The following is a 12,035-nucleotide window of genomic DNA, read 5'->3' on the forward strand; positions in this document are numbered from 1 at the left end:
GTGTCTCGGCCACCTTGAGACTCCTGTCCTGGGGTCCTGGAGAGAATGAGTAGCTCTCCATCAGGGCGTTGGTCGGGAAGAAGCTCTTTGTTACTTCTCCCTGGCCGTTTACCCCTATGGTGGCAGGGAATTGAAGTTCTGAACCTCTGAGCCCATTCCTGGGTCTTGTTTGTCCCTCGTGGGTCCTGGGCTGGAGGCCTGGGTGCTCATGAGGTATGCCTTTCTCTTGAAGTCTGTCTCAGCCCCCCTGGGCCAGGGACATCTCCCTTTCTCAGGGCTTTTAGAAGTGGCCGTATAACTGTCACCAGGATGGTTTTACATTACCTCATTTGGGAAGTAAAATAGGGGAAGGGGCATTTTAATCAACCCACCCAAATCCTGGACCCCCTTCAAGCCTGCACCACATTTAAGTTGGGCACTGAGCGGTGTGTTAAAGAATCTGGGCGGAAGCTGGGATGGTGTTCTGGGCAGAGGCCATGGCGCAGGCCAAGGGCAGGAACGAGCCTGGCTCCCCAGGGGCAGTTGCTTAAGAGACTTTAAGGGCAGATCTGTCTGGAAGGGTGGACATAGCCCTTGCAGCTGTGCTGTCCAACGCGGTAGGCCCTGGATACAGGTAGCTATTTAAATGAACTGCACTGAAAGGAAAGGAAAAATTTACTTCCTCGGCCACACTGGCCACACTTCAAGTGCTCAGTGGCTGCTGTAGTAGAGCGTACAGATAGAGAACAGTGACATCACTGCAGAAAGCAAGAGGACGGGGCTGTCCCGAAGTTCTGTGAACGCCAGGTCGAAAAGCTTGGACATTATCCTGTGGCCAGGGAGGTCAGGAAGGGGTCTGAGCAGAGCAAAGGGCAGTCAGAGGTAACAAATTAACCCAAACCCGGTGTCTTAAAACAACAGAAATGTAGAACCTTCCAGGTCTGGAGGTGTGAAGTCCAAAACGGGTCTTACTGGGCTAAAACTCAGGATGTAGGCAGGGCCGTGTTCCTTCTGGAAGCTCTGGGGAAAATCTGCTTCCTTGTCTTTTCCCCAAATCCCCAATTCCCCTTCTGTATTCAAAGCCAGCAGTGGCAAGGGGAGTCTTTCACATCACCCTGACGTTGACTCTTCTGACTCCTGCCACCTTTAAAAGATCCTCGTGTTTACCTCGAGACCACCTGGATACTCTGGGATAACCTCCATGTTTTAAAGTCAGCCAATTAGCAGCTTTGATTTCTTCAACCGTAATTCCCCTTTGCCACATAGCATATTGGCGGGTTCCAGGGATTAGGATGTGGATGTCTTTGGGAGGCCATTGTTCTGCCCACCGCGCCCGCTATGGGTGAGGCCGTGGAACTGCAGTGTGAAAAACATGAGGCCCCACTCACGGGGTGACATTCCTCTGGGAGAGAGACTGCAGCATTGAGCAGTGATAAACGTGTGAGGCAGATAACGCAGGGCAGTGTTACAGTGATGGGCAGGGTGGCGTGGTTTAGATAAGGTCAGCGGGGGAGGCATCTCAAGGGACTGATTCCTCTGCAGGAAGAATTCCTCTGCAGTGAGAAGTAGGGGAGGTCTGGAAAAGCAAGTGCAAAGGCCCTCGGGCAGGAGCCGGCCTGAGCTACACACGCGATCCACCCTGGCTCATCAGGTCCCGGCCTGCTGGCCTTGTTTGGGTACAAGCAAATCCCATCTCTCCGGGCCTGTTTCCCCACCTGTACAATGACGTTTAGACCAGAGATCAACACCCCTCAAGTGCGTTTGGGTCCCTGAAACCTTGATGGTGGTGTGGTTGCTGCGGAGGGCATCTTCCAGAACAGCTCTGTATGTAAACATTGATACAAACCGCACTTCCAGGTGTGGAAGGACTTGAATCCTCACCCTCGCCCACCCCTCCCCCAAGGCTTTGCTGAGTGGACTGTGGTCTGGCGGCCCGCTAATTTGCACTTGCCTGCTCAGTCCTACCCCTTATGCTGGATACTTCCACAAAGCATCTCTCATTCCATCCACACGTTTCGGATCTGAACCCAAACATCCCCTCCTCAAACATATCTTTTCTAACCCTCTATATAATAGTATGTGCTAGGTATATATACACTCTTCTTGTATCTCTTGTCATAGTTGTCACTTGATTTATGGTCAAATTTACCAGTCTTTTCCTCTACGATGTGCATTTCTCGTGTCGTACGGATTCCTTCTGTACCTCTGAGGTTACTAAGATATTCTCCTTTATTATTTCCATCTGTTTTGCTTTCCCAACTTAAATCTTAACTCACCAGAAACTTATTTTTGTGTATGGTATGAGACCGGGATCTGTAAGATTCCTATTGCTGCTGTAGCAAACTATCCCAAGCTTAGGGGCCTCAAACTACACAAATTTATTTTCTTACAGTTCTGCAGGTCAGTGGTAGTCCAATGTCAGTCTCAGTGGGCTAAAATCATGGTGTGCAAGGCTGTGTGCCTTCCGGGGAGGATCCATTTCCTTACTTTTTCCAGTGTCTAGAGGCTGCCTGAATTCCTTGCCCCATGGCCCTGCATCCCTCCAGTCTCTGCTCCCATTGTCACATGGCCTCTGACTAAGGACACCTCTGGTTATGTTGGGTGGGGGAGCTGGAATAATCAGGATAATCTCCCCACCTCAAGGGGATAGATAATCTCCCTCTTTTAAAGTCAGCCGATTAGCAACTTTGATTCCTTGATCCATAATTCTCCTTCGCCCCATAGCATATTTGTGGGTTTCAGGGATTAGGGAGTGAACATCTTTGGGGGGCCAGTATCCTGCCTAACCACACCCAAGATCCTTAATCACATCTGCAAAGTCCCTTCTGCCATGTGTAAACTAACATGCTCCCGTCCTGGGGATTAGGACGTGGACCTCTTTGGGGACCATTATTCTGCCTCCACAGGGTCCCACTTGGTTTTTTTTCCCGTACCTCTCAGCTGGTTCACAGATTAGCCTGTCCTTTCCCCACTCACCGACAGCAGAGATCTGCAAACGACATCCCATGGGCGACACCCAGCCCACCTACTATTTCTGCAGAGTTTTACTGGACCACAGCCGCACTCATTCACCCATGTATCATAACGTGTACAGCTGCTTTTGTACCACAGCGTCAGAGTGGGGGTAGTTGTAGCAGATGCCGTGGCCTACAAAACCTACAAACGTATACTGTCAGGCCCTCATGGACATGTGGGGATTGTCACGAGTCAGGACCCCCGGTAAGCACAGGTCTGTTTCTGAGCTCCTGGTTCTCTTTCACTGGCCTGTTCCCAAGCCCATGCCACGGATGTCATTCATTGAATGGCGTCTTTGGCCACGTCAACATTGAAATAATTGTTGGTGGTGGCTGCCTCCCCTACCCCCCCCCCCCGCCCCGCTTTAGTTTTTTTTTTTTTTTTCTTTTCTTGGTCCCTACTTGATTAGTGCCCGCTTCCGTCACTAGACCAGGCTTGTCTTGTTCACTGGTGTGTTCCTACCACCCTGGGCAGGGGCCAGCACACTGTGGGCACTTAATACACATCTGTAGAGTGAAGGGCAACTCCAGGTTAGCTCATTCTTCCTTTATAGCAGGAGAAACAGGCTTCAGGAGGGAAGTGACTGCCAGAGATGATGCCTGCGTCCTTCTAAAGGCCTTATAACACTCCCATGTTCTAGATAAGGCATCTGACTCCAGAGAAGTGTCAAAGCTTGTCCAAGGCCCCCCAGTAGTGGGTCAGGGCTGGCTCTAAAGCTTGAGCTTTAAAAAAAATTTATACTGGGGTACCTGGGTGGCTCAGTCGGTTGAGTGTGTCTGACTTCGGCTCAGCTCAGGTCGTGATCTCGAGGTTCGGGAGTTCGGGCCCTGCATCAGGCTTGCTGATGTCAGCCTGTCAGCACAGAGCCTGCTTCAGATCCCGTGTCTCCCTCTCTCTGCCCCTCCCCTGCTTGTGACCTCCCCAAAAATAAATATTTAAATTTTTTTTTTTTTTTTACTCTTGGTAGTATACCCTTTGTTCTTGCTTTCACTATTTAGTATATTTAGGAACTCTTTCCCCATCTATACAAATAGACTTTTTTTTTTTTTTTTCCTCCTACAGCAACATAGTCCATTCTGTGGCCCTACGGGAATTTATTAGCTGGTCCCCTACCAATGGGCACTTGGATTGTTTCCCATCTTTGGCCACAACCATCCCACTGTGGACATCCTTACCCTTAGCCTATTTCAACGTGCTGAGTTTATCTACAGGATAAGTTCCTAGAAGTGGAATAGTTGACACGACCATGTGTGCATTTAAAATTTTTTATAGATACAGTCAAAACGGCCAAAATGCAGGCACCAATTTAACTCACAATAAGGAGAGACCCTGTTTCCCCACATTCCTCACCAACCCCCGGTGCTAGCAGACTTTTTACTTTTGCCTTGTGAATAGGAGGGAAAAAAACCGGAGCCAGGACTTGATTTCAACCCACAGCTCCAAACCCATAGTTTGGGTCCCAGTGCTAACTATGGGTGACACCTTTCCCTCCCCCAAACAGGTGAGCAGAAGTCCTCAGCCCGGTAAGTTTGAGCCCAGCGTGGAGCAGAGGCAAGTCCATACAGCCCAGCTTAGAAATGCCACCTCTTCATTGACCTGGGCTGGCGGCAGGGGGGCGCTGTGAGCCAAGGGGAGGGCTCACTCGCGCTCCCCCTGGCTCTCAGCCTGGTGGTGGCTGCGTTGGTGAAGGAGCAGGAGGCGTCTTTGGCCAAAGGCCTGATCGCAGCTGGAGCAGCGATGCCGGGCCGTGGCCTGGCTGCCCGGCGCCGTGGGGGGGTCATGACACAGGCGATGGGCGGCCAGTTTCGAGGGGAAGGAAAAAGCCTTGGGGCAGTGCGGGCAAGGATAGGGGCGGGCGTCGGTGGCGTGGTGGGTGTGGCGGTGGGCTGCGAGCTTGGAGGGGTAGCAGAAGGACTTGGGGCAGTCCGGGCACGGGTAGGGGCGGGCAGGCGCATGGGTCCAGAGGTGGGCGGCCAGCTTGGAGCGGTGGCCAAAGGCTTTGGGGCAGTGTGGGCACGGGTGTGGGCGGGCACCACTGTGCGTGAGGCGGTGAGCCGCCAGCTTGGAGGGGTAGGAGAAGGCCTTGGGGCAATCGGGGCACGGATGCGGGCGGGCGCCGCCATGTGCCAGCCGGTGCGTGGCCAGCTTGGACGGGTACGAGAAGGCCTTGTCACAGTCGGGGCAGCGGTGCGGGCGCTGGGGCGGGGGCCGCCGGCGGGGTCGAGAAGGCGCCCCCGCGGACGTGGCAGGCCCGGGAACCGACTGGCTGGGCTTCTGCGGCGAGCCCTGGTGGGGAGCTACAGGACAGGAGGGCTCCAGGCATCAGCCAACAACCTGAATTTAGGCCAGGCTTCCCTCCCCCGCCCCCCACCCCGTCCCAGCCTTGATACTTGGAGTGTATCTGGACACTCAAGGGTCATACTGAGATTCCTCAAATGATCATCCTAAGGGGCTCCAAAGGGTTACGGAGCTGGAACCCCAAAGCGACTAAGATGTTCGTTTCTAGTACATTCCCAAGTGATCACCCTGAAATTCCACATAGCAAACCCCCTGAGCCTCCTTTAATTTTCTGAGCCCCAAAAATGATCACTGAATTTCCCCAACGCCAAATAGTACGATTCCCCAGAACGCGATTCGGAGCAACCCAAATGGCCATCACCTTAGGCCTTCAAACTTTCGCCCTGAGATTCCCTCAAAATGTGATTCGCTTGGCCCCAATTCCTGTAGAATGCCCCCTACTCACAGGCGGGACTGCTCTCACCTCCTCCTTTGGTTATAGGTTCCTTGCCGGTGGGACTAGGATCCGTGTCCCCGGCTGCGGACTCCGCATCTCGTTCCAGCATCTTGCTGGCCCAGGAACCCAGAGGGAGCTAGGCCACGCCGGTGATGATCAGGCTGATGGGGATAGGCTATAGGGCCTAAAATCACGGACCAGTGTTTTAGGAGCGAGGTCTTAAGTCTGGAATCCAAAGGCAGGGCAGGTGTTGCTTGCGGGCCGGCGGAGCCTAAAAGCACAACTAGCGGGGGTTTATGCAAACGTGACCCTTTGCAACTTAGACCCAGGCTTGGAGCCCTTGAACGGAGTGGGCGAGGCCTCTACAACTTAAACTCTGGGGCTGTCCTGAGCGCAGAGCTGCCGAAGCCAGGATCCACAGTGGGCGGGACCTCCCCCCATTAGAACCTCCCAGCAGTGGAAACTAAGACGGGAATGGGCGGGGCCATATAAATAAGCTCCAAAGCCACTCAGACCCAGGGGAGGGGCCTTCCAGCGGGGTGGGCGGGTCTTTTACAACTCTGTCCCAGGGGAGGAGCCTGAGCTCAGTGGGCGGGATTCACCTCCAATAGGTAGCTTTACCGGAGTCGCGGTTTAGTCTCCGTCCATGGACGCCGCGTGAACTGCTTCCTTCTTGTTGCTAAATTTCATCCCCAGCGTGGAGGGTAGAGGGGAGACCTGGAGGGAGATGCAGAAAGAATGTGGCCTGTCTTGCGATTAAGAGACGCCTAATGGATTTCTCCTTCGGGGTCTCAGGCGTCCGGGCCTCAGTGCACCCCTCGGAATCATGGCATTCGGGCACCAATGCACCCTACCAAGGCTCAGGCACCAATGCAGTCCCTCCGGAACCTATGCATCAGGACTCCAATCGATTCTTTTCCGGGAGATCCTGGCGTCCAGCCCCCAATCCACTTCCCGAAGACCCGGGCATCCAGGCCCGGACCCGAGCCCCGCTCACCTGCGGAAGGCCCCTCCCCGGGGGCGGGGCTCCGGGCCCCTCCCGCAGCGGCCGCTGCAGCTGCTGCGCTGCCCTCGGACGCGGCGGAGCTGCACCTCCCGGCGCGCGCCCAGCGACGGGAGGGGAGGGAGGGTGCGCGAGTTGCTCTGCCCAGCCTCATTTCCATCCACTCCTCCCACGCGGGGCCCGGTGGGGGCGTCAGTACGCATGCGCAGTCGCGGCCAGCTGAGGCTGCCGCGGGAGAAGAAATCGAAGGGGTGGGTGCGCGAGGCAGGCAAGTTGGTGAGCAAGCGCGGAGCTAGTCTAAGGGCTATAGGAAAGTGTACTGCGGCTTGCGGGGCCTACGGTGGCTGAGTGGAGTCAAGCACGTGCAGGACCTAACTCGGGGAAACTGGGTTTCGAGATCACTGAGACACTGCCCAGCATAGGCACCTTCCCTCTCTGTGTCCCCCTTCCTTTCGAGAATTCGTTGGGAACCTGAGTTCACTCTCCGGAGGGAATTGCAAGAAACGTCTGCCCAAGGCTTTTGCAAAGAAGTCTGGCCAATTTTTCGTGAGTGGGCGGGGTGAGGCTCCAGGTTCAGAGAGAGCTGAGGTCCAATAAAAAATGTGTTATTTGCATAGGCCCCCGGCACCCTTCGCCATTGGGTGATTCAAGAATCTCAGCCCCTCCCACCCCAATGCCCCGGCCCAGATGTGGTAAGGGGAGGGGGACGGGGGTTCCCGAAATATCCCAGCGGGAGTTCTTGGGAGGGTTGGATCTCCTGGTGCCAGGCCCTGGGTGCCACGCTTGGCACCCTTCCCCGGGCCATGACGGTGCACTTTCCCGCCCAGCACGAGAATGACCGTGAAGTGCCCATAAAAATGCCCTGCATGGGTGGGTCTTCAGTGTGATAAGGTCTGGCGAGTCCTGGGAGCCCTGGGTGTTAGGTGTAGGGTTATTCGAACTCTGGAGCCGGATTGCCTGGGTAACCAGTTTGGAATCTTGACTTGGCCACTTTCTATCTGTGTAACCTTGGCCAAGTCCCTTCATCTTTCTGGGACGTTAGGATTAAATTCAGTAATCAATGGAAAGTTTAGACCAGTGCCTACAGTGCTCAATGCATGTTACCAATATTACTTTTTGTTTTTATTGTGCATTGAAATAGGCCATGATAGAATCAAAGTTGTCCCAGAATAGCAAGTTCAGAGAGCTCAAGGTGGGAAGGAACATGCTGCGTTCAGGGGATCTTTCCTACCTCCATCCTCCAAACTCACCTTCTTTCCAGGGCTGGTACATCCCATGGTCCATCCTACTTCAGAGCCTCTGCACTGGCGGTTCCCTATGTCCTCCCCCTCCCCCAAGGTCATTCCTCCATCAACGTATTTGTCTGACTCCCCACTCTGATCTCATTTCAAATATTACCACTGCAGAAGGCCTCCCCTGTCCACCGTAGCTCATGATGCTCCCTTCCCTTCATTATTCTGTTGTCACATCTCCCTGGTAGGCACTTAATACAGTATTCCTGTCCTCTAGAATGTATTCCCTGTTAAGACGAACAACTTGTCTGCCTTGTTCACCCTCTGTCCAGAACAGGGTAGGTGTCCAATAAATCTGTATCAAATAAACGCTGGAAAAGGATTAACAGCCAGAAGTTCTCTGTGATGAGTAGATAGACGTTGGGGACAATACAGAACTTGAGGTCAAGGAATTAGAAAGAGGCCTAGCTGAGTGGGAAACCAAGGAAGGGTTTTAAATATGGGAAGTGGCATGAACTAGTTTAGGTCTTCATATACTCTCTCTCTCTCTTTTTTTTTTTTTTTTTTTTTTAAAGTAGGTTCCATGCCCAGTGTGGACTCCAACATGGGGCTTGAACTCATGACCCTGAAATCAAGACCTGAACTGAGATCAACAGTCAAGCGCTTAACCAACTGAGCCACCCAGGGGCCTCAATATACTCTTTTTTTTAAAAATTGTTTTAGTTTATGGAAAATTTTAAACATGACCAAAAGAAAGGAAGGGGAAGAGTATAAACAGCCCCTCACCAATCCATCACCCACATGACCAATTTTGTTCCATCATCCCCTCCCCCATTAAGTCCCTTGAGTTATTTTGAAGCAAATTCCACACATTTCATCCAGAAACACTTAAACCTGTGTTCCTAAAAAATAAGGACTCTCGGGGCGCCTGGGTGGCTCAGTTGGTTAAGCGTCCGACTTCAGCTCAGGTCTCGATCTCGCGGTCCGTGAGTTCGAGCCCCGCGTCGGGCTCTGGGCTGATGGCTCAGAGCCTGGAGCCTGCTTCCGATTCTGTGTCTCCCTCTCTCTCTGCCCCTCCCCCGTTCATGCTGTGTCTCTGTCTCAAAAATAAATAAACATTAAAAAAAAAATAAGGACTCTCTCTCTTTGAAACACAACTAAAATATCATTATCACAACTTTCAAACTTTAGAGTCATTTCTTTTTACTTTATTATTATATTTTTTAATGTTCATTTATTTTTGAGAGATGGAGAGCGACAGAGAACGAGCAGGGGAGGAGCAGAGACAGAGGGAGACACAGAATCCGAAGCAGGCTCCAGGCTCTGAGCTGTCAGTACAGAGCCTCACGTGGGGCTTGAACCCACCAACTGTGAGATCATGCCCTGAGCCAAAGTCGGACCCTTAACCGACTGGGTCACCCAGGCACCCCAAGAGTCATTTCTTCACATTATCACATTTCTGCCATTGTCCCCTGCATATCTTGCTTTTCATTTGTAAGAACAATGTTTTATTTCAAACATACAGAAAGCATGAGAATAGAATTGTTTTTATTTTATTCTTTTTAATGTTTTTATTTATTTTTGAGACAGAGAGAGACAGAGCATGAGCAGGGGAGAGGCAGAGAAAGAGAGGGAGACACAGAATCTGAAGCAGGCTCCAGGCTCCGAGCTGTCAGCACAGAGCCCGACGCGGGGCTCGAACTCATGGAGTATGAGATCATGACCTGAGCTGAAGTCGGACGCTCAACCAACTGAGCCACCCAGGCGCCCCTAGAATTGTTAATAATAGAAGTGGCTGGCATCAGCAATTATCTATTGATGGCCAATGTTTCATTCCCCCACCCACTCCTCCCAGATGATTTTGAAGCTATATGCCGGACATTATATCCCATAAATATCTTTTTATTACACTTGTTGCGTCTGCATCAGAATTTAAACAAGATCCACACATTGTGTTTGTTTTCTGTGATTCTTTAATCTGTCATTGACATTTTATTTTATTTTATTTTATTTTTTAATTTTTTGATGTTTACTTATTTTTGACAGAGCGGGGTAGGGGCAGAGAGAGGGGGAGACACAGAATCTGAAGCAGGCTCCAGGCTCTGAGCTGTCAAGGCACAGCCTGATGCGGAGCTCACGAGCTATATCATGACCTGAGCGGAAGTCAGGCGCCTAACTGACTGAGCCACGCAGGCGCCTCTTTTGACTTTTTAAAAAAAAAAAAAATTTTTTTTAACATTTATTTATTTTTGAGACAGAGAGAGACTGAGCATGAACGGGGGAGGGGCAGAGAGAGAGGGAGACACAAAATCGGAAGCAGGCTCCAGGCTCTGAGCCATCAGCCCAGAGCCCCACGCGGGGCTCGAACTCACGGACCGCGAGATCGTGACCTGAGCTGAAGTCGGACGCTTAACCGACTGAGCCACCCAGGTGCCCCTGACATTTAAAAAAAAAAAAAAAAAAAAAAAAATTATGTATTTATTTTGAGACAGAAAGCTCAAGTGGGGGAGAGGCAGGGAGAGAAGAATCCCAAGCAGGCAATGTCACTGCAGAGCCTGAAGAGCTGGATATGGGGCTCGAGTTCACAAACTACGAGATCCCGACCTGAGCCAAAATCGGATGCTTAACCGACTGAGCCACCCAGGCGCTCCTGTGATTGATATTTTAAAAGCCTCACTCTGGTTGCTGCATGGAAAACAGACTGTAGGGAGGCAGAGCAGAAGCCAGAAGCCCAGCGAGGTGGCTGCTATATATTAATTATAATATTAACTACCAGCATTTAGTTAGCACTTCTTGTATACCTGAAACTATCGTGAGTGTTTGGTATACGTTCTTTCATCTCATCCTGACAGCAAGTTTTTAAGAGGAGGCGATACTATTATCCCCAGTGTACAGAAAAAGGAAAATGAGGCACAAGGAGGGAGGTCACTTATTCAAGGTCACACAGGGTCAGGGTCAGGATTTAAACTCCTGCAGCCAGGCCCTGGAACCCACGTAATTTGCATTTATGCCTTGCTGCCTCTTGACTGGGGCTGAGGGCGTGATGGTGGAGAAGTGGCCTGATTGGAGAGGTTAACTTAACAGAGCCTAGATAGGTGTACCTGGGTGGCTCAGTTGGTTAAGCGTCCGACTTAGGCTCAGATCACATGATCTGATGGTTCATGCGTTTGAGCCCCGCATCAGGCTCTGTGCTGACAGCTCAGAGCCTGGAGCTGCTCCAGATTCTGTCTCCCTCTCTCTCTGCCCCTCCCCCCACTCGCACTCTGTCTTGTCTCTGTCTCTGTCTCTCTCTCAAAAATAAATAAACATAAAAAAATTTAAAACAGGGCCTAGTGATGAATTGGAAGGAGTTGAGGATGGTGATGAAATCACAATAATAGTTTTGTTCTGTGCCAGGCGCTCTCCCAGACTCTTTACGTGTCTGAACTTATTAGATCTTCACAATAAGGGAGGAGCTCTTTTCAACCTCATTTTACAGATGAGTATACTTATACTGAATGAAGCCCAGAAGACGGTAAGTTTTGAGCCCAAGGTCGCACAGTTGGGAAGGGGTATGCCCAGGTTTCTACCTCTTAGGGCTTCTCACAGCTGACCCAGAAGGTGTGCATGCCTTCAAGGGACTGGTGAACAGTCTAGCAATCCTACAGAAACAGCAAGAATGGGCCCCAGAGTGAAGAGGTCTTATTTGGGGGGAACCTCACAGTAAAGAGTGCTTGAGGATCCCTGCTTTCCTGTTTCCTCCTTCCCCTGAGCTCCTGGCAATCCCTGAACCTTCTTTTGTTTCAGCCCTGATGTCTGCACCATTCTCCTCACCGACCGGACAGGGCTCACCTCCAGGTCCCCAGCTTCTCCCAGCTTGGGCCAGGCACACAGGAGACCCCCAAGTGAGGAATAAATGTGCAAAATTCTCTCCATGACTTTGAGCTTTTCTGTCTGCCTGTTTCTCTCCTGAGAAAAACCACCGGAAATACACAAGGAGTCCCGCTATCAGTGTATTGGGGCCTCCTGTTGGGTTTTCATTTCTCTCTCTGTCCGTGCTTCTCCCAACGTCTCTCCCTCGCCTTTTGAGTGT

At 51.6% G+C, this 12,035-nt stretch overlaps 1 protein-coding gene across 7 annotated transcripts; it reads right to left on the reverse strand.

Annotated features, from left to right (window-relative positions):
- Positions 1 to 4,055: 4,055 nt before the first annotated feature.
- Positions 4,056 to 6,834, reverse strand: ZNF575 (zinc finger protein 575). 7 transcript variants are annotated; one of them, XM_042919195.1, is made up of 4 exons: positions 6,726 to 6,834; positions 6,350 to 6,445; positions 5,756 to 5,912; positions 4,056 to 5,291 (listed from the first exon to the last, which is right to left on the reverse strand). In XM_042919195.1, exons 3-4 carry the CDS (start codon positions 5,835 to 5,837, stop codon positions 4,633 to 4,635), a joined length of 741 nt encoding a protein of 246 aa, XP_042775129.1. In that variant the 5' UTR covers positions 5,838 to 5,912; positions 6,350 to 6,445; positions 6,726 to 6,834; the 3' UTR covers positions 4,056 to 4,632. The 7 variants fall into 7 exon arrangements, with proteins under 7 accessions (XP_042775129.1, XP_042775130.1, XP_042775123.1 ...); XM_042919196.1 differs by having other exon boundaries at positions 5,756 to 5,953; XM_042919189.1 differs by having other exon boundaries at positions 6,331 to 6,445.
- Between the last annotated feature and the right edge of the window lie 5,201 nt (positions 6,835 to 12,035).

Source organism: Panthera leo, chromosome E2 (assembly GCF_018350215.1).
Source record: "Panthera leo isolate Ple1 chromosome E2, P.leo_Ple1_pat1.1, whole genome shotgun sequence".
Classification (NCBI taxonomy): Eukaryota; Metazoa; Chordata; class Mammalia; order Carnivora; family Felidae; genus Panthera; species Panthera leo.